Genomic DNA, 20,979 nt, shown 5'->3' on the forward strand with positions numbered 1-20,979 from the left:
TCAAAACGCAATAAGAATAATAAAGCTACATTACCGAAGTTCTCTCTTGGCAGCTATTTTCTCCGACGATTGCGATTAGATCCAATCATTAAAAAGAAATTAGCTTGAGAGATGCTGTTACATTTTTGGATAGATCTTGGAATAAATTGAGACAGGAGACGTTGGCGAAATGCTGGACAAATATTTTATACTTTGCAAACCTGCAAACCACTTAGGATAGGATAGGTTAGGTGGCAGCTGCCCTGATAAGGATAGCTCACTTGGACAACACGAAGGTCCGTTGTGATACCACATACACCAAAAATAACGGTGACCTAAATCCAGCTACTTAGAGAATCGTTGGGTAGCAACGATAAAGCTCCGAATGATACCGATCTCAACTTTGGATATATCCTCGGGAGATCCAAGTGAGTCGCGACCGAAGTACTTTCGCCTAATTCTGGCAAAAGCTGGACAATCAAGCATAAAGTGATTTGGTGATTCCACCTCATCATCCTCCATACAGCTGCAGCAGGATGGAGTTTCCAGTATATTGAGACGTACCGCATGGATACCCATGGGACAGTGCCCTGTCAAAACCCCAATGACCATTGATAGGTGAGCCTTAGTGAACCCAATTATTTCAGCAGACCTCCTGCCATCCACTTTCGGCCAGAAAGATCTTGCTACCCTGCAAGACGTGGTATCCGCCCAACGTTTGCTGAGCTGATTCGAGGCCCAGCTATGGAGGAGCAATCCACAGGTGGCCAGCGGGATCCCGAAGTCCCTACAGCCATCTTCATCCGGTTCAGTTGTACCGATGCGGGCTAAGAGATCCGCTTGACAGTTACCCGGGATATCACTATGGCCCGGGACCCAGATAATCTTAATTGTAAAATAATTCGATGCAATCGCAAGCGAGGTCAGGCACTCCCAGACCACCCTCGATCGCACTGTAGTTGAGCTCAAGGCCTTGATAGCCGCTTGGCTATCAGAGCAGATGTTAAATTCCCTAACCGTGGTAGCACTGGATAGCATTCCATCCACCGCATCCTTAATCGCAGCAATTTCCGCTTGGAATACACTGCAGTGATCAGCCAACTTAAACTTGCGGCTTAAATTTAGCTCTTGACAAAAGACCCCCCCACCAACCTTTCCATCCAGCTTTGACCCATCCGTGAACAAGTTAACCGGTCCCATGCCCCAGATAATTCCTCTTCCCCAATCCTCTCTCTCTGGAATAACTGGGGTGAAGGTTGTATAGGGAGCTGTTATCGGCATACAGTAGTCCGTTCTGTTCGGGATGAAGTCGAAACTGGTAAGAAGGCTAGAGTGTCCGCGGTCAGAAAGTCTATATCCCATATCACGAAGCCTGACCAACGACCTTGCCGTGGCCGCCTTTCCCGCAATATCTACTGGGTATATGTTCAGCATGACGTTCAGTGCCAAGGTAGGCGTTGTTCTGAGAGCGCCACTGATACCGATCAGCGCCGTCCGTTGCACTGACACTAACATTTTGGAGGTGCTCGCCGTGTCCAGTGCTTTCCACCAGACCAGCACCCCATATAGCAGAATCGGTTTGACCACCATCTCATAAAGCCAGTGTACTATTCTTGGCGAGAGTCCCCATCTCTTTCCGATAGCTCCTCTGCAGCAGTACAAGGCAATGGCGGCCTTCCTGGCCCGATCTTCCACATTGGGTCTCCAGGACAGTTTCTTGTCCAAAACAATCCCCAAATATTTAACCCTATCAGAAAGTACCAAAGGTACCCCTGCAATCGAGGGAGTTCTGAAATCGGGCACCTTATATCTTCTTGTGAAAAGGACCAATTCCGTTTTTCCCGGGTTGACCACCAATCCACATGATTCAGCCCACCTAGCCACAGTATCCAGGTAGCCCTGAAGAACATCGCGCAGGGCGCCCAGAAATTTGCCTCTGACTAGGATAGCGAGGTCATCTGCATAGGCAACCACCCGACAACCACTGGCTTCCAGATCCACAAGAAGCTCGTTGACTACCACAACCCAGAGGAGAGGAGATAGGACACCCCCCTGTGGCGTGCCCCTGCACACCTTCCTTTTAATTATGGCCCCTCCCCACTCCGCTGCGACAATTCTGCCGCATAGAAGTTTGCTAATAAATTCAACCAGAGCCGCCTCGACTCCTAAACCCACCAGAGCTCTTTCGATTGACCCCGGTAAGACATTGTTAAAAGCTCCCTCGATGTCTAGAAAGGCACCCAGAGCATACTCTTTGTGTTCTAGGGACCCCTCTATTTGCTTTACAATCGAATGGAGAGCCGTTTCCGTCGATCTGCCCTTGCAGTACGCATGTTGTGAAGCCGACAGTAACCCCCGAGGTATCCTTTCCCGTAGGTACAGGTCAATCAACCGCTCAAACGTCTTAAGAAGAAACGACGAGAGACTGATTGGCCTGAAATCCTTAGGTGATACATGAGAGCTTCTGCCGGCCTTCGGAATGAAAATAACCCTAACCGTGTGCCAAGACTTCGGGATATAGTTAAGCCTGAGGCAGTTAGTATATATGATGGCCAACCAGCGGCAGGAAATCCCCAAAGACCTTTGAAGCTGCGCAGGAATGATTCCATCCGGGCCCGGAGACTTATAGGGCTTGAACGACCCTATAGCCCAGGTTATCTGACTTTCCCGTATTGGAATGGCAGGCACTTCTGCATGGCCAACGACCGCCGACCATGCAGGCGAAGATCCCTGCGCAACTGGGACATCGGGAAAATGATTGTCCAGTAAAAGCCTTAGGGACTCCTCGCTACTCATCGACCAGTCCCCACCATCATCTCTCAGATACCCCAGAGGAGCGGGGTTCCTAGAGAGTATTTTTCTAAATCTCGCGGATTCATTGCAGCCTTCTACGTTTTCGCAGAAGCTTCGCCATGCATCTCGCTTGGCTATCCTTATTTCATATTTATAAATCCCCAGACTCACCTTATAGAGCTCCCAGTCCGAGGGTAATTTACTCCTCCTGGCTCTGTTGAAGAGCCGCCGACTGGACGCTCTTAGGTCGTCAAGAGAATCCGACCACCAAGGCGGCTTGCCCTTCCCCCTGTAAGTTTTCAATGAGCAGGACAGCTGAAAGGCGCTATTGCTTGCCGAGGTGAAGTTTTCCACCAGAACGTCTATCTCAGATTCGGACAGGCCCGAACTAATGATAGGCACCGCAGGCAGTAGCTCTCCCAGCTTCCTACAATACAAGTCCCAGTTAGTACTTTTAGGGTTCCTAAAAGATATTTTACCGGGACGTTCTTCGTTCACTGAGAACTGAATATATCGGTGATCAGAGAAGGAGTGCTCGTTGAGAACCCTCCATCCAGATATCCGACTTCCAGTTCTCTACTAACCAGGGTGAGGTCCAGGACCTCCTCCCTTAACGCAGTAATAAAAGTCGGGTCATTCCCCCCCTTACATATACAAAGTCCCTCATCTACAATAAAAGTAAATAAAGACTCACCTCTAGTGTTGCTATGATGGGCATTTGCATCGGCACCGATGATCACGCCAACACCTCTCCGCCTTGCTTCAGCGGTGATTTCACCCAGTATCGCAGGTGGTGGTCCCACTACGTCCCCGTGGGGTATGTACGCTGAGACCACCCACATTTCATTACTTCCTCGCTCGAGGCAGACCGTGGTTACGTCAGCATTGCTGAAATTAGAGAGAATAAAAGCTTTAATCTCTTTTTTAACAAGCACACAGGATCTAGGCCTACTTGCCTCCCCATGCACCAAGGTGTTGAATTTTCCAGTCCTTAATCCAGAAATCTTACTGCCGTTACTACTCAGCCACGGCTCCTGGACAAGGACTGTATCCACTCCGCCTTTTTCAAGGCAGAGCAACAAATTTGCGGAAGCCGCCTTAGAGTGCTGAAGATTGATTTGACGGATTTCCATCAAAAGCGCTCTTCTTCCGCACCCCATCCTTGGCGGATTCGTATTAGTATTGTCCATTCTAAAAAAGTCCCCCCTCAAGGCCGCTATCCGGAGCCGATTGTGTAGTCGCCCTTTAACGATCTCGTGGTTATCTATGCTACGCAGGGAGGCCACGCGAGGGTTGACGCATTACCTTATGAGTAATGCGTTCAGAGCCAGACCGGACGCGAAGCGGGAAAATCTTCAACCGCACCTACACCACCAACTTAACGGCGACGGAGCCGGAACGTACCTTGAGGCCCGCCACGATTTTAACGGGACGTGGGCAGGTGCAGCATTAGCCTACCAGCCATTTTGGTAGGGTTTCACCCCGACCTACTAAAGTGGCAGAATACCGCACCTACCAGCCCAATGTCATCAAGTCAAAATGTCATGTGAAATCAAAGTCCTAAAACAGTCCAGTTCGTCACCGTTGTGTACCGATCTTGACTCTCCCTCCCCTGAGCTCGGCACAATGACTCAAGGGGTGCGGGTTTTATCGAGTTGTCCTCTCTAGATCCGCCATTATCAGTAGAAGCAGGGGCACCTCGTGCAGGACGTGATAACTAATCACGCGTGACATTCGTCACTATGGCCGGTCTAAGACTGATATCAGTCCCTGATCCAGAGCCTGAAACCACTTATGATATCCAAGCCAAGTATCTTAGCCCCCACTTAGCAAACCACTTAGTGTCATGAAAAACCAAATGGAAGCTGAAGCTAAAAGTATGGAAAAAGAAGCTGCTGAAATTCTCGAACACTTAAGTCCTGAGGTAGTTATGGTTTTGATGTAAATAAAAAAACACACGATAACAATAATAAATATTTATTAGGCTACTTTCACAGAAGAAGAAATAAGAGACTGGAATAACGACGACTTGATTGAAGAGGATCATATTGAAGCTATAGAAGAAAGCGATTCCGAAGATGAAGGTGAAGCTACAGGTGGAAATGGCAAAGAACGCATAAGTCCATCCGAAGCCTTACAATTTTCAACGAAGGTATAGCATGGACAACTGCTGAAAAAATTAGCCCGAGGAAAGTTAATGTGCTACAATCAATGCGCGAAAAGGCTGTATTGAATGCGGTAGAGAATAAGAAACATCAATCCAAGATCACTGCTTTTTTTTCTAATAATTTGTAAACAACAGTCCTATTTGCTAATATTTTTTATTAAATAAACTGGTAATGAACTACAAAACATGAAACCAGGTAATCTCTTTGATTAACTATGCCATAAAAATGGACAGGGTATAAAAACTGTTGAAACGAATACATATATATTAAAAATACATAACGTTCGAAAACTCGAACATTTCTATAACTCGGACAGGGCTGGTTTTCATTAGTTCGAGTTTTCGCGAGTGCACTGTACATATAATTCATGGAAAATTTAATTGTCGCGTCTAAGAAATTTAATATTAAAGTTGATTATCAAAACTGTGGCAATCTTATAAACAATAGAAAGAAGATACACTTTTTTTTTAAACAATTCCTTTAAATATATAAATGATTCAAAAGGCCGCGGAATATGTGACCTTAAACACAGATATAATATTGATGAATTTTGATTATGAAATTTTCACAGCATATCAAAAACAAAAGCATAAATGTAGAGCGCAATTACCTAACTTAGGTTAACAAATACTTAAAGTTCATCAAGATTGGTAACTTCGCTGTAAAGAAGATATTAAACCTCTATAAATTGCGCATTACCTCTATAGTTTGGAAAGGTATCAAAGGACCTCGAAGACCTGGAAGTAGCAGATGATGCTGCGGGTCTAACAAAGACGCGTGAGCGAAGTGTCGGAGGGACTCAGCGCTTGCGGATTCAGCGTTTATTACGCAAAGACGTAAGGCTTAAAACTGCAGTCATGGCAAAGAAACATCTACATTCGTGTATGCTATCTAACTTCAACACCGAAGACCTAGCCATGGTCGCAATAGAGGAGAAGAAAGAACGGTGCCTTATCCTGGCATCCTGCTAAATGGCCCCAAACGTGAAAGCTCCACCAAAGGAGTTCAAAAGGCTGGTGCATCAAGAATTGTGCAGAGAACGGCTTGTCATGGGCGCGGATGCGAAAACTTTTTTATGTTAAGTATTGCAACCTATTAAAACTTGAAGCTCTATTCAAAGCTTCGGGTCTCTGTATTATTGGGAAATTTCCCAAAACATAAAAGCAAAATATCCACGTTCGGATGATATTTTGAATTTTCATGATCCCTGGAGCACCTGGCGAAAATTTGTTTCCATTGTGTTGCATTGTCATAAGGCTTTGAAGTTTGTTGTTACTTTCAAGCATCGAGCTTCACGGGAAGGTATCCAAATATCTGTCGCAAGATTTGACATACTGTAAATTTACTTACGAATTTGCTATATCTTCAAAATTATATGAAACAGGTATCCAGTACTCTGTATAAAGATTACATACATAAAGAAATTGTGTTTGGAAGGTAGAGGAGGTGGAAGTGAATGTTTGATTGGGAAAAGGAGTGGGAGTGCGATTGGAAGCGTGTTTTGGAATGGGAGGGAGAAGAAGCTTGAAAAGTCTAGAAGAAAATGTGTCCTTAAACAGCTTATCACCTTAGTTTAGTAATATGGCTTTATTGTTAACATTACGTCTCTCGTTAAGGACACATTTTCCGCTACGTTCTGATCTATTTGTATAAAGAAAATGTGAGAATTTTTTTTTTTCAATTTATTTTCACTTTTTGTTGGATTAATTCGGTGCCCTGAACGTTGTGGTGACGTTTTAAATTTGTGGCTCAATGCCATGTCACTTAACAGTTCACCGCAAGACTTTCCCCCTCCCGTACGATACTTCTAAATACACCTAGCGGAACTTTCTGTTATAGATGTTCCACTCTTTTTGGCATATGGAATTTGATTGTACGTCTGGTATGAATTTTCTATTTATCTCGACCGTGTGCCACCTAGCGCAGTTTTCCTTGCCTTTTCTTGCATTTTATCGGTACTCAGAATGCTTTTACAGGTTTTAAGAGGACAAATGATTACGTGTCAAACATATTCAGTAAATTATATAAAGTTATATAATTCCGAATAACTTACAGAAGCAAACAGAAAAAAGAGCAGTAGCAATTTCGCTCAAATTTCATCAACTTAATTCTTCTCCTTTTATTTTCAACATTTTTAGAAAAAACCTCTATGAATTTTGTAACTGGAACTATGCAAAGCAAACTTCAAAACTGATTCGTTTTGTTATGTTGATTTTCCGACAGGGTGGATAATTGATATATATTGGAACGAATTGACACTGATGACGGAAAATCGTTACATCAATCCTAAAAACGTTTTCGAACAATTCCGATAATTCGATAACGATTAAGGAAAACTTCGAGCTTTTTATTTGGAGTTGTGATATCTTCTTTGGGTATGTTTTAAGGCTTAATAGTTGAATAGTTTATTATTGAAAACGCACATGTCCACCCTTGTTGAAAAATTACTTTTTGAATGCAATGTATTCTTATTGACGAATCGCCACATTTTACCCTTTTCGATTTGATAGACAATAGAATTTTGCGTTTATGTTTAAAAGGGCTCATGTCCTGGACTTGTGCCGTTTTAATAATAAATACATTGCGCCAAAGAATGTAGAATAACAATAAAGTTCATCGCTAGCTCTCATGCTAGCCAGCTAGTCACGAACTGATAGTCCCAGTTCAGACACATATCTAAATTGCTGGTAGAAAATTTTTTTTCACCCGATAGGTGGCCGAGAGCGCGACAAAAAAGAGACGGCTAAAGACATTACTCGCAACAAAAACACGTGCCCTTATTTTTTTGTTCATACGAAAGTAAACCTGAAACGACATTCGGAGTAAAAGATTGTCCAAAATAAAAAGAGAAGTATTTAATACACGAATTTCGATAAACAAAATTGAGACTGCTATTTTCGCTCTCGCTGCTGTAATTGATCTTTAACACAATTGAACATGTCGTAGTCAACATATTTTCTAAGTAAGGTCCCAAGTTCTTCAAATAAATACAAATAAAATTTATTTCACTACTAGAAGACCCGGCAGACGTTGTCCTGCCCTAAATTTGGCCTATCTGTATACATTTTAATAAGCTTTTTCCGTCTGACTCTGCCCTCCCCCCCTCTTCATTTTTTCCCAATCCTTTTATTCACTCCTTCCTCCGCCTTTTTCGCTTGATTTGGATCTTAGTCTCATTCTATCTCTTTCTCAATCTCCTTCTCTCTTTTCTCTCCTCTCAATTTCTCCTTATTCTTCTGCATCCCTTATTGCCTGTCCCAGAGTGTGGTATGTATTTTATTCCAGTCCCAGTCCCAGTCCCACTCCGAGTCTCAGTCCCAGTCCTAGTCCTAATCCCAGTCCCAGTCCGTCGCTGGATAATATATTACTCTGTACTAAAGCATCATCAACAGCTTTCATTTGATATCCATATTGTACAAACACTGTCTAGGCATTCACTGGCCCACGTTTTGGCCTATATCTGGAGACCCTAGTCACCCAGGGGTATGAAAATTACCCTCTACACAACTAAAGACCCACCTGAATTAAAAACAATGTCATAGTACCTCTAAATCACGGGCCCCCTCAGAAACCCCCGCCCTCTCTGCAGGCCTGGTGATGTTCTATTCTTGATATCATTCGCTATAATATTTTTTATTGATAAGCAGGTTGTTTAATTAAACACCAAGCAATTACACGGAAGCATATTCGCACCACCTGAAAATATGAGTGCCACTGCGTATACGTAACATTTTATTATTACGTATAAACAAATAAAAAAATTTGCAATAAAATAATATTGCGACAATAAACTGAGATATAGCGTATCCTATCACTCAAGTTAGATCAAACTACATACGGGGTGCAAAACAAATTCAAAATCGGTTCAGTAGTTTAGGAGTCCATCGCGGCCAAAAATGTTCTGACAGGTGTTTTGTATATATTAAGATTTTCCTAGAGTTTTCCAAAAATATGTCTACCTTTTATTGATGTTTATTTATTTCCGCTCTTTTCAGGTCATCAACAACAAAGCTTAAAGTAAGCAACTGGGAATTGCAGCAAAACATTGATATATTCTGCCAAAAAAAAATTAATGCCTAGTAAAGTAGCAAACAAATATACCAAACCGGCTTTACCAAGTAGTTAGCTAATCAAATAAAATTTACAACAAAACCCAAATAAATTAATTCCACAATAAATTAAGTTCCACTTCATTTAACTCAACTCTATATCATCTTCATCATTCTCATCATATCGTACATAATACAATCGCAGCAACGTTTAATCATCGGCAAGCGTAGAAAGGAATGCAGCGTTGTCCTTACATACATGAAATGCGTGAACGTTTACTGAATGAGCAAACGCGCGAATCAGTACCGTTGGAACAAATGGAGCGTGCAAATTTACTAGATAATCGGCAATCGGCTGATTCCAATCAGGTCGGCACAGTAGTCAAGGTAGGGGCTTTAAAAATATACTCGTACAAAGGATATGCAAGAATGGCGTTTAAAATATTTAATCACAATTTTTCTTGCGTTTTTTAATAAAACTTTTTATAAATAACCTATTTAATATGCAAAATTATTTTCCTTGCGCCTGCCTTTTCTATTTCATTGAATACTGGTTTCATAACACTTTGGCTGATGTTGCCTATTCACACAGAGTTCGACAGTGGATTCCGCATACATATACATACAAACATATTTATAACATTGGAATATCCTTGCACGAGTACTTATTGCCCCTTTTATGTATTGTTAATTGTTTTATCAAAATTAAAAAAAAAAAAACAAATTGTACAAAAATATTTTATACATCTGATTTCATACAAATTCATCTCAATACAAGTCATTGTAAATTTAACATTTCAAGAGTTTTTTTTTGTTTTTGGTGATTTATATAAAATTTTCACATATATAATTTTGTATATACTTATTTCGATAAATTGGAATGGATCGAACATCATTGGTTTTTTTATATTTCTTATGTAATTTTCTCGAAGCACACTCACGAAATTTCTCCAAAAAACCCAAGCCAACTTTATTTTAAATTTCATCACTTTCTGTATCTCTAACGCGTGGTTTTGGTAGATCTAGATAACTTATAAACACAGCTCACATATTTTTCACCCAAAATTTATCAAAAAAAAAAAAAAAAAAGGGGCATAAAGGTGTACGACTATAAGGCGAACGTTTTTAAGTAAACTGGAGCTCGAGAGTTAGACCACAACAGACATTATTACCAAAAACAATTAATTAGGGGCTTTTTGAGAAGAACCGATACGGTCAAGTTATTATTTTAATATCGGCTTGTTATCGATACGGAATTATTAACCTGTGTTATCAATTTGTTAACGGCTTGTTATCACCGTGTCATCGGCTTATTATTGGGTTCCTATCGACTTGTTAAATGACGGGATTCAAATGTTTGATCTATAATAAATTGAAGTTTCATCGGTATCTGTCTCATAAAAAACCGTCGATAACAAACTGGTAATACTCCGATGATGAATCGATAACTTTTCGATATTAAATCGATAACTATGATAACAAGTCGATAACTTTTTGAAACATACTTTGTATAATCGATAGCTTTGACATAAGGTAGATATATTCTCAATAAAAACCGATATTATTCCGATTATAAATCTATAACTTTTCGATAACAAATTCACAGCTTAATGACAAAACAACATTTAACTTTTGTATAAATACTTGATACCTTTTCGATATTAAATCGATAATTTTACCATACAAACCGACATCCTTTCGTTTACAAAACGCTAAGTTTTCTATAACTTTTCCATAACAAAGTAATAACTTTTTGGTAAAATGATACATTTTCGATAATCAATGGATATTTTTATTAATGAATTATTGATAATAAATCGATAGCTTTTCGATAATTTTTGATAACAAATCAGTTACATCGCGGTATCATACCGATGGCTTCTCAATAAATAATCGATATCGACACGATAATTTTTCGATTACTAAAAAATATATTTCCGATAACAAAACTATATCTTTTCCAAACTAAAAGTTTTTATACCATATCGATAAATAATTTTAAAGCGATAAGTTTTCGATAACTATTGATAAATTGATAATGTGCGAACGGACTTTTTATATGATACAAGAAATATTTTATAACAAGCCCAATCCAAAAAATATCGCATGAAATATATTGATTGCTCCAATAGCGAAATTGACACACCAGTCAAGAGTCCGCGTGAAGAACTACCCCAGTGTGGGTATTCTTCAATACAGTTATCCATGTTATGTATTTTAAAAATGTTACCGGTGCCGTAATCGAGAAGTTAAATCTTTTTCTACCTCGTTCTACAAGCGGAGCGAGGGCATCGCTCTTTCTTCGCTACCATAGGCAAGTTTCAATAATAAAACTTTTTTCCCGGAACATCTTCCTTCATTCTTATCCGTTTCCCTTGTAATATCAATCTTCACGTCATTCAAGAGCCTCTCAAACTAGTGCCGCACTTTCAGAAAAACTTTAAGCTGAGACGAAATTCGGCAGCTGACATTGCACAGTGCCAAATTAATCTATAAAAAAACTCCCATTTTACTAACTCGATATAAAGTCGAAATATCCGTTAATGGGTGGGACATGAAGAATTAAATATGTCGTTGTTTCGTTGGTTGACAGCGGCTTCCTCATCACCTAGTGTTTCTTCCAGCTAAAATGCGTCAGTTAAAAGTCGATCTCTACATCTGGCCGCTGCAACCATAGCTCCAGCCCGAAAATCAGTTCTCTAGTAAAATTTCCTGCAGCTCTACAGGACCATTGCTGTTTACAGCGGCGGATAGTTTATATTCGCGCGGCAACGTCTTTGCCCTAATCTGGGCGGAGGTGGAAAAATTTCCTTTTCTCAGAGAGTAGACGCATCATTGCCATTTCCGCAGCGACAACAATGGCATCTGCGGACATCGTGCGGTAACCAAAGGCAATTTGTGACACCCCTCTGTGTTGCGTATTGAGGTGATAGCACTGTATATAAGTATAGAATTAAGCGAATGAAGTTGGTTTCTTATACATGGCCTTGGGTAGCCTCTGTGTGCCATTATACGACTTGGGATATGTCTATGCAGCCTTAACGCAGTGAAAATGTTCCGAGAAAGTTAGTTTGCTATCAAGCCCCAACCCAAAGCAATCCGTGGAGCTGTGTGTTTCTAGTTGCTGGTCCCCGACAAACATATGTTTGGAATTATTGGTAATTTTTATGAGAATCATGATGACGTTTCACGCTGTCTCAAGCTGTAGGACTTGGCTATTGATACGTATATTGACACTGCACATTACTCGACTTAAAATAAGGTCGCTTGCATTACCGTTCTGTAATACGGCAGACACTTAATTTGCGAAAACTACAAGGAAAGTCCTTTTCGGCATTTGCAAGCGAAGAATCATTCAGAGGTCGGGGTCTTACACCCATCCCTGAGCTGCTCCGCCTTTTTTCCTCGCTTTATATGACCTTGATTTGTTTCTTGTGTGAGTCATCTATCTATTAAATAGTTCCTTCGTATGGCAAGTAGATGAGAGGGTAGCTTGAAAGAGTATTTTAACATGTCGACCATTACGTAAAGAGGTAAGACATTTTTTGTGTCCACCGTGACCAATAAGAAAAGAGACCTTGCTTGCTCTCACGCCATTTTAACTTTCTTTACAGCATTCATAACCTCGGCTATGGCATGTATTGTGGAGTGGCCATTGCGGAACCCATACTGCCGATGGAACAGACCTCCACCATCTTCAATGACTGCTATCAGCCGTTGTTTAATGAGGCTTTCCATCATTTTCCCGACCGTTTCGAGCATGCATAATGAAAAGACGACAGGGAGTTAAGATTGTCGAAGAGTAACATCTGTATTAAACTTCAAGCAAATCGCATCTATAATGGATCAGTCAGTGGTTCACTTCCCGAAAAGAAGTTTCTCATATATTAAGCTTAATAAGCCGCTGTACCAAATCCCAAACAAATCTCACCACATTGAATTGTGAAAATGGTTTTCCCTATACCAAGTTTGAAGAAAATCGCATCATAAATTTATATTTTTTTCACTTCCCGGTGAGAATACCCCCTCTATCTTCAAAGGCTGCTACCATTCGTTATTTTTGGTTCTCCTTAGTCTTTCGGAGTTAGCACGAAGTGCGCTATCTTGCCCCTTCCGGGAAAGATCCCGACTTGCAGTGACCCGGCGCAGCTATTTGCAGCCAATCTTGTTTCTTTTGCGGTTATCCCATTAGTACGCCCCTTTGGGCTTCATATTGTGCAGGACAATTTTAAGCTATAATTCGCTAAAATGTTACACATTGTGGTCTTCGTGAGCAACGACGTCGCCCAATATGTTTGGTCGGGTAAGGAACAGGGCATCTACTATGTTTCGAAATCGGTCTACACCCGAAGTATGGGTTGCAAGCAAGTTTGCTTTGTTTTATGGTGGAACTTAGAGTCTTTTAATATCAAGTTTATATGTACTATCATAGCTCCAAAGTTTATATCCAACGTCTGGTCCAGTCATATTGGGATTCCATTTCGGAATTTAAGATAAAAAGGAAGTGAACAAACTTGTATACGCCTTCAGTTTATCATTGTATAAAAATAGTTCAGAGCATAAGATGTTTTGATGTACCACATAGGACACCTTTACCTATCCTCTCATAAATTTGTTATAAAGATTTATATTAAGTGCACTCATAATCCACTTCGCAATACCAATGCATGCTTTCTATTCCAATTTACTCACCTTATACTTAGCATTCTAAAATTTTCAAATGAACACATTAGAGGGATTCGCATTGTCTCTCAAATGAAGCATCGCTGCACGGAATGCATGAATTGCAGGGATTATAAAGTCACAACAGAAAAATTCAAGAAAAAATTATATGCAATCTATGCAATTCGTGCAATGATTGGTAGTAAATGAAATCAACCCTGCATCAAAAATATTCTCTCTCACGAAAATATTGATCAATTGCTTTGATATTTTTTCGTCGTACTTTGTTATTTTATGTGCATACTTTCTGACGCTTCGTACTGAAGCATGCCAAAACTTCGCAATGGGATGTTTTTGTAGTTTTGCATACTTTGTCGTAGGATATAAACAACCCATGCAATCCGTGCACTTTTAAGACATAGCGAATCCCCCCACTAGTTTTCGAAAACAAAAAATGTTTTTAGATGAATTTCGTAAATAAAGAATTTAAGATTTTTCATTTCACTTAATATGAAAACTAAAATAAACAAACATAAATATTAATGTTCTTTTATTTTCTTCTATTTGTTGTTTTTCTCATTACAACATAAAACAAACAATGATGTGTTGAAATAAATAATCACAAATCACGGCCAAATATTTTTAATGCTTGCGTGAATAAAAAAAATCGTTTTATAAAATTAAAACAAATATAAATAAAACGTGCTACTATAATAAACATAAAAATAACAAACTAAAATATTTTGTTGCGCTCGTGAGCAGTTACACGCCGATGGCTATCACACAAGTCCAGCACATCAACGCACGCCTTTGGTGCCGCGCGATTTGGGTGAGGATTTCAATTTGGATTTTGACGATGATTTTCCGATCGATGTGCGTCGGCCCAAAAATGCCAAGTAAGTTTATTAGTTTGATGTTGGCAACTAAATATTTATTATATATACATATATATTTAATGAAAAATGTATTGTGTTGTACCGATTTGCACAAAAATATTCTATTGCAATATATTTTGCTGTCACAACCCACCCATATTCTAAATTATAAAGATATTTTAATAAGATATACATAGTTTGAATAAGAAAATTTCAAGTTTCTAGCGGCGTAATTAATAATCTAAATAAGGGCGACTCTTAAAGTTTTTTGACGGATATGTACTGTGACCTTACATAGCCTGAATGAGTACGTAGTGTTACCAGAAGTTTGTTTAACGACCAAATATCCTATCAAACAGCAGGACCTATGTATGTTATAAAATATTGCCGCCATTTTGGCAAACACTAAGCTTTCCAGGACCTACATATGTTATTTCATGATTCTGCATCTGACAGCTGAATAGCTTCTTATAGCTGGAATCATAGCCTGGCAAGCGCAGGGCATGAGCGAAAAAACGTGCTCGATCGTTTCCTCCCCAAACCCGCACTTCCTACATCTGCTTTCACTGGACAAGCCTAATTTAAAGGCATGTGGCCCAGAAGGCAGTGTTCAGTCAGAATACCCTTCATTAGAGTACAGCCCTCTCTTTTTGATGATAGAAGTAACTTTGTTAATCTAAGGTTGAACTCACGCCTTTCCTGCTTGGTCGACCATGTGCATCATGTGCTAATCTCGCCCAACCTAATTGGCACGTCGACGAAGCAAGCTTCAAGGGATTCGTCCTTTTTAGCTAGTTCACACGTTTTTTCATTCCCATCTATTCCCAAATGCCTTGGCACCCAATAAAGATGTACGCTTCTCCCTATCCCAATTCTTTCTGGGGATAGCTTACACGTTAACAGACTTTTAGATGATATGCGAGATTATTACTTTAATTGCTGCTCGGCTGCCACTGTAAATGTGAACGCGGCTGCATTTAAAGTTATTTTCCTCCAATGTTTTGACTGCTTTGGTTACGACTACTACTTCCGCCTGAAACACGCTACAGTCATCTGGCAGCTTATAGGGTCTGTTTATTTCTTGATCAGCACAGTATACCGCAGACCCTACTCCTTCCACTTCTTTGAAATCATCGGTGTGCACGTGTATCGCTTCGTCCGCCGTTTGGGCACCATCGCGCCAACCACCCACTTCTATTGCGGCTTTAAGATCCCCTTTAAAGTGCAGATACGGTCGTCTTGTTTGTAAATGATGAAGTTATACTACTATGGCCGTATGGTCTGCACTCAAGCTGTCCGAGGCACTGAACCTCGTTGCAATTGTTAGCGCTATGTTCTTTGCCACCAGGTCTACAGGCTTATTGTGCAGAATGGTATACAGTTCAGCCGTCGGAGCTGTTTTCAGGGCTTCCGTAATGCTAAGCATTGATATTCTGCACACGTTTTCAAATTTTTTGAAAAAGGCCTTTTTTGTTCTTTTTTGTGTAGCTGTCCACTGAACAAGGACTCCATAGTATAGAATAGGTTTTACAACCGCTTTTAATACTTAATGAGAGAGAAGGTGATAAACCCCACATACACCCCAGTATTAATTTATGTGCATAAAACTTCTTTACTCTCTCCTCCACGTTGAGTTTTAACGACAACTTACTGTCTAGAATGATTTCTAGATATTTTGCCCAAGGTTTCTCCTGCACGGTCACCCCTCCTCACTTAGGCCTAATCCAATTTGGGACCTTTAACCTCTAAGTAAACAAGACCATATCCATCTTTTCTGCATTGGCTATCAACCACTGGAAAGTGCTATCCATTTTGTTCTGAAGATTTGGTCACAGTAGTGAAATGTATGTCAATAAGTTTAAAGAAACTTTAGAGCCGACCTTATGTTGACAATAAACATGGCTATATATATTTACATATGTATATGTTCGAGTGCTTCAATTTACTTATATTGCTAAAATTACTTGTAAATATATATTTATATATCCACCTTTCACCGCAATTTCGATGTTGACAACAGAAATGGACCGAATTTGTAAATTACCTTTAAAAAATTTTTCAAAATTTATGACATTCCACATCGGTTACACTGAAATTGTGGTAATTTCTTAAATATTTCGTTTTACTTATTTTTCTGCTAATTTCTTAAGATTTTTTATAATTTTTGATTTTTGATGGCCTTGTTTATTTAAAGAATATAGGGTTTTATGAGCTCGAGGCCTTGCTTTGAATAAGACACTATGTTAGTATTCATACATTTATTTGGTCGATATTTCGACTTCAATCTGAAGTCTTTTTCAAGACTTTTTTAAAAATACAACATGAAAAGAAAATAAACAGAAATATATAATTTATATCACATACATACATACATTTATAACACTAGATCGACTTATTTGCATGGAAATGCCTGATCGACTAATCAGGTGTTCTAACAAAATAATAGGAAGGAGGTGGAAAAAGGAAAGTAAACAATTAGAGTACCGCAAGTATAAACAAATTTTAAGGAACCGTATAAGTAAACAAAATTACACAACAACAATCATACACAGAGAATTTTTAAGAAAAACAAGACAAAATGCAACAAAGCAAAATGTGCATAATATCCTCCCCCCTTTCGTTAGTTGTTGTCCACAATCTCGTTCGCAGCGTTCATGTTGTGTTTTTAAAAAAGTCTTGAAAAAGACTTCAGATTGAAGTCGAAATATCGACCACATAAATGTATGAAAACTAACACAGTGTTTTATTCAAAGCAAGGCCTCGAGCTCATTAAACCCTACATTTTTTAAGATTTTGTATCCAAAATTCTAGTTACTAAAAATGTCCTAGATTTTTTTTTTAATTATTATTTTTAAACTTTTTTTTTTTAATTAATTAGGGCATTCATAAAGTGTACGTCTGACAATATAATATATTATGACTGTTTACACTGAAAGAAAAAGACTGGTAAAATCAACCGAAATGCGGGTCAATTCAACCGAAATGTCTGTTAATTTTTATCTATCGCAACAAGATTTTGAATCAACTGCGCACAAATCGTACATTCGTAATTGACCGTTTTAGTTGTCAATGAACAAAAAAAGTTGTTGGGACAGCTTTGTACGAAAGTACCTAAGTTGCCATATAAATAAATAAATGTAAGGCGCGATAACCTCCGAAGAGATCTAAGGCCGAGCTTCTCTTCCAATTTTTTTCCGTATTCCCTACAAATTGGCCGGACGGTACCTAAATTTTTTATGCCGACTCCGACCGATATCTGCAAGGCAGATGAGTTTTCACCGAGAACTTTTCATGGCAGAAATACACTCGGAGCGCTTGCCAAACACTGCCGAGGGGCGATCCCGCTTAGAAAAATTTTCTTCTAATTGAAAGAACTTATTTCTAAAATGTTGATGTTGCTTTGCTCGGGGTGTGAACCAAGGGCATTCGGTGTGGTAGGCGGAGCACGCTACCATCACACCACGGTGGCACTTACTAACCGAACGTCAATTGGGCTTACATCAAATTGCTGGCACATATTAAACATTATGCAATTTATTATTTTGTTTTATTAAACGCACTTTGACCAAATTTTATATTTTATAATTTATTTAATTTATGGTTTTGAACTTTGCTTTGCAAATAGAAATGAAAATAGTTGTCACAAAACTGTTTCTCAATTCTTTCAGTTGCAGCTCAGCTCATTCTCAATTTCTTCTCTCGCATTTAGTTGCCACACTTGATTGTTTTGAACAAAGCTTGTAGTATAAATGTTTGACATAAAATTTTAAATATAGAACTTGTAAGTTATAGAAAAGTAAATAATCAAATCGCAGGAAGGTAATTCACCATTGTAACTTTACATGTAATTCGCCAAGTTTAATTTTCGTAACACTTTAAGTTAAAACGATTCCAAAACAACTCAAACTTTTATGTTGTCTGAAACATCAACATTAAAAGGATGTTTTTATTATTTTATTAAATTCGTTCGCGTGAGTGAAAATTCGTAAAAAATTGGAAAAATCCTGTTCGTTCAAACAAAACTTTTGCAACAAGAGGGCGCAATTTTGCATTTTGCTTGGAGGAGAAATTGCAAAATTGTACCCAATAAATAGGTGTCCCAGTATCTCGTAATTTTTTGCACAGTAAATTCAAAAAAGGGTTTTTCGTTTTGTATTGATAACTGAAAAACTAGTTTTTTGTTGTTTTCCCATTTTGTGTGTTTTTCGATTTGATGGTTTTCTTACTTTGGTGTTTTTTTTTAAGCAAGTGGCACCATCGTTATAAGTACAAAGTAGAGAGCGCAGTGAGCATAAAATTCTCTTTGAAATTTGCTCATGTATTGACTGTTGATCGCTGTTGAAATGACCAGTGAGATCAGTTATGTTAAAAAAAATCAGTTAGATTGACCAGGAATCTGTCAATTTTACAGAATTTTGTTAACTTAAGAGCGACAATTTCTCTTCTGTTGAAATGACTAAACTAATTTGTTCGTTTGACAAAGAACTCGGTCGAATTAACCATAATTAGATTAATTTAACCGAATCTCCGTTAAGTCAAGAACAACAGAACACATTTGTTGATTTTACTAGCACCATTTCTTTCGGTGTAAGAATCCTATAAGTAGTTTTAATGTTTTGTTCAAGTTTATGTCTATGCACTTTTTATGTATGTAAATATTAATAAATGTGAATAAACCCCCTAACACTAAGTTACTAAAGAAACATCGATTGCTGAGTGGAATATCACCAAATCTCGGCTGCTGTTTCGAAAACGCCCTATCACAGAAAATATTTGAACAACGCCCTATTTCGGAATTTTTTCCTAAAACGCCCTTTCTGAGCCCAAATTCATTACATTTTGACACTAGCTGGTGCCTTTATGAAAAATTTTTTAAATTGTGCGTTCTTCAAGCGATTTCTGAGATGGTGCGTTTTTCAAACAAGTTCTGAAATAAGGCGTTGTTCAAACGTTTTCTGTGATGGGGCGTTTTCGAAACAGCCGCCGAGATTGGGTGATATTCCACTCAGCAGTCGATATATTCAGAAATGCTCTAAGAATCTTGTGACTTGAAATCGTACGATTTCAAAAATATGTCTTTATTAAGGTTATTTTTATCAAAAGTATCCATTAATGTTTTTAGAACAAAAATTGTTGAAGGAGTCATAAAAAATATTAAGATTTATGGAGCATTCCTGATAAGCAACAACTGGCTAGCAACATTTTTATTGATTTATAATTTTTCTTTTTTTCATTTTGCTATGTGTATGTTTTTTTGCATACAAAAACAAAAAAAAATATATATCGAAATGTTTAAACATGGTACTAAAAAATAAAAATGTGTTCTAAAATACAATCACTCATCAAAAAATATACAGTAACAAATCCAGCAATGCTCTGGACACAGTCTCAGTCACGCCATTGAAAAGGTTCGATTCATGGTTTTTATTTTATTTTAAATAATATGTTGGTTTAGAATTTGGATTAGCTTTTTTAACATAGTTTTTGGATTGAACAATTACTTTAGTATTTATTTTACCATAAGCAAATTCTAATCGAAAAAATTGGTTGGTTAAGGAAAAGGCACTAAATATCTACATATAAAGGTTTATATGCACTTCCGAATGTCATTCAGTCAAATTAGGCTATTCGTAGTTAGTTGCAAATGGTCTCGAATATAGAATATTTTCGTTCAAAACCATTTGCAGTACAGAAAAACACTACTCACACGCGGCAAAGATAGCAAAATTGTGTATACCCGAAGACCACGGTTGCCACGCCCAATTTGTTTCGGGATCAACGTTCGTTATGGAAAAGAAGAAAATCTATAAAATATAATGTTAGAAATCTGAGCCTCAATCTTAAACGAATTATATGTTTAAGCACTTTTTGAAACACTTTTCTATTAAAATGGAAACCTCTTAACTCACTATTATGAACAATGATTCGAAAATCTTACAATTTTTTTTAAAACAAAACCAAAAAAATTTTAAAAATCTTAAAATCGAATATCGTATACACGCCTGGTTTTAAAACAAACCACAGCAGTTCAAACTTGATGATGAAAATTCAAAAAAAAAAACTTAGTTTTTTGTTTTATCTATTGCCAAAGTATTCCAGGTTCGAATTCGAGCGCAAGGCCAGAAAAATAATTTGTATAATAATTATTGTTTTTTTTTCATTTGCTGTATTAAAAAAATATTTTTTTAGTTTGGAATAAAAATTTAAAAATTATTTTTGAATTAAAAACGAAAAAAAAAAATAAAATACATACCATAAAAATTACTGTTCTGACCTTGAGCTCGAATTCGAACCTGAAATAAAAAATTTTATTTGTGTAAAGTGCTGCAAGTCACAGATTGATTTTCGCAACATTTTGTTATACATAAAAAAAAAAAATAAATAAATGTAAGGCGCGATAACCTCCGAAGAGATCTTAGGCCGAGCTTCTCTTCCAATTTGCGTCGTGCTCCT

At 38.3% G+C, this 20,979-nt stretch overlaps 1 protein-coding gene across 16 annotated transcripts in view; it reads left to right on the top strand.

The window, feature by feature from the left end:
• OtopLa (Otopetrin-like a) overlaps positions 1-20,979 on the top strand; it is a 239,965-nt gene that overhangs the window by 136,761 nt on the left and 82,225 nt on the right. For 9 of the 16 annotated variants that reach the window (XM_067784675.1, XM_067784679.1, XM_067784672.1 and 6 more), the window contains exons 3-4: positions 8,936-8,957; positions 14,414-14,547. In XM_067784675.1, the coding sequence (XP_067640776.1) occupies positions 8,936-8,957; positions 14,414-14,547 (156 nt within the window). Of the gene's footprint in view, positions 1-8,935; positions 8,958-9,121; positions 9,377-14,413; positions 14,548-19,883; positions 19,935-20,979 lie in introns of those variants that run through there. The other 7 variants (XM_067784664.1, XM_067784665.1, XM_067784667.1 and 4 more) reach the window with 3 other exon arrangements.

The sequence above is a fragment of the Eurosta solidaginis genome, chromosome 4, assembly GCF_040869045.1.
Source record: "Eurosta solidaginis isolate ZX-2024a chromosome 4, ASM4086904v1, whole genome shotgun sequence".
Taxonomy (NCBI): domain Eukaryota; kingdom Metazoa; phylum Arthropoda; class Insecta; order Diptera; family Tephritidae; genus Eurosta; species Eurosta solidaginis.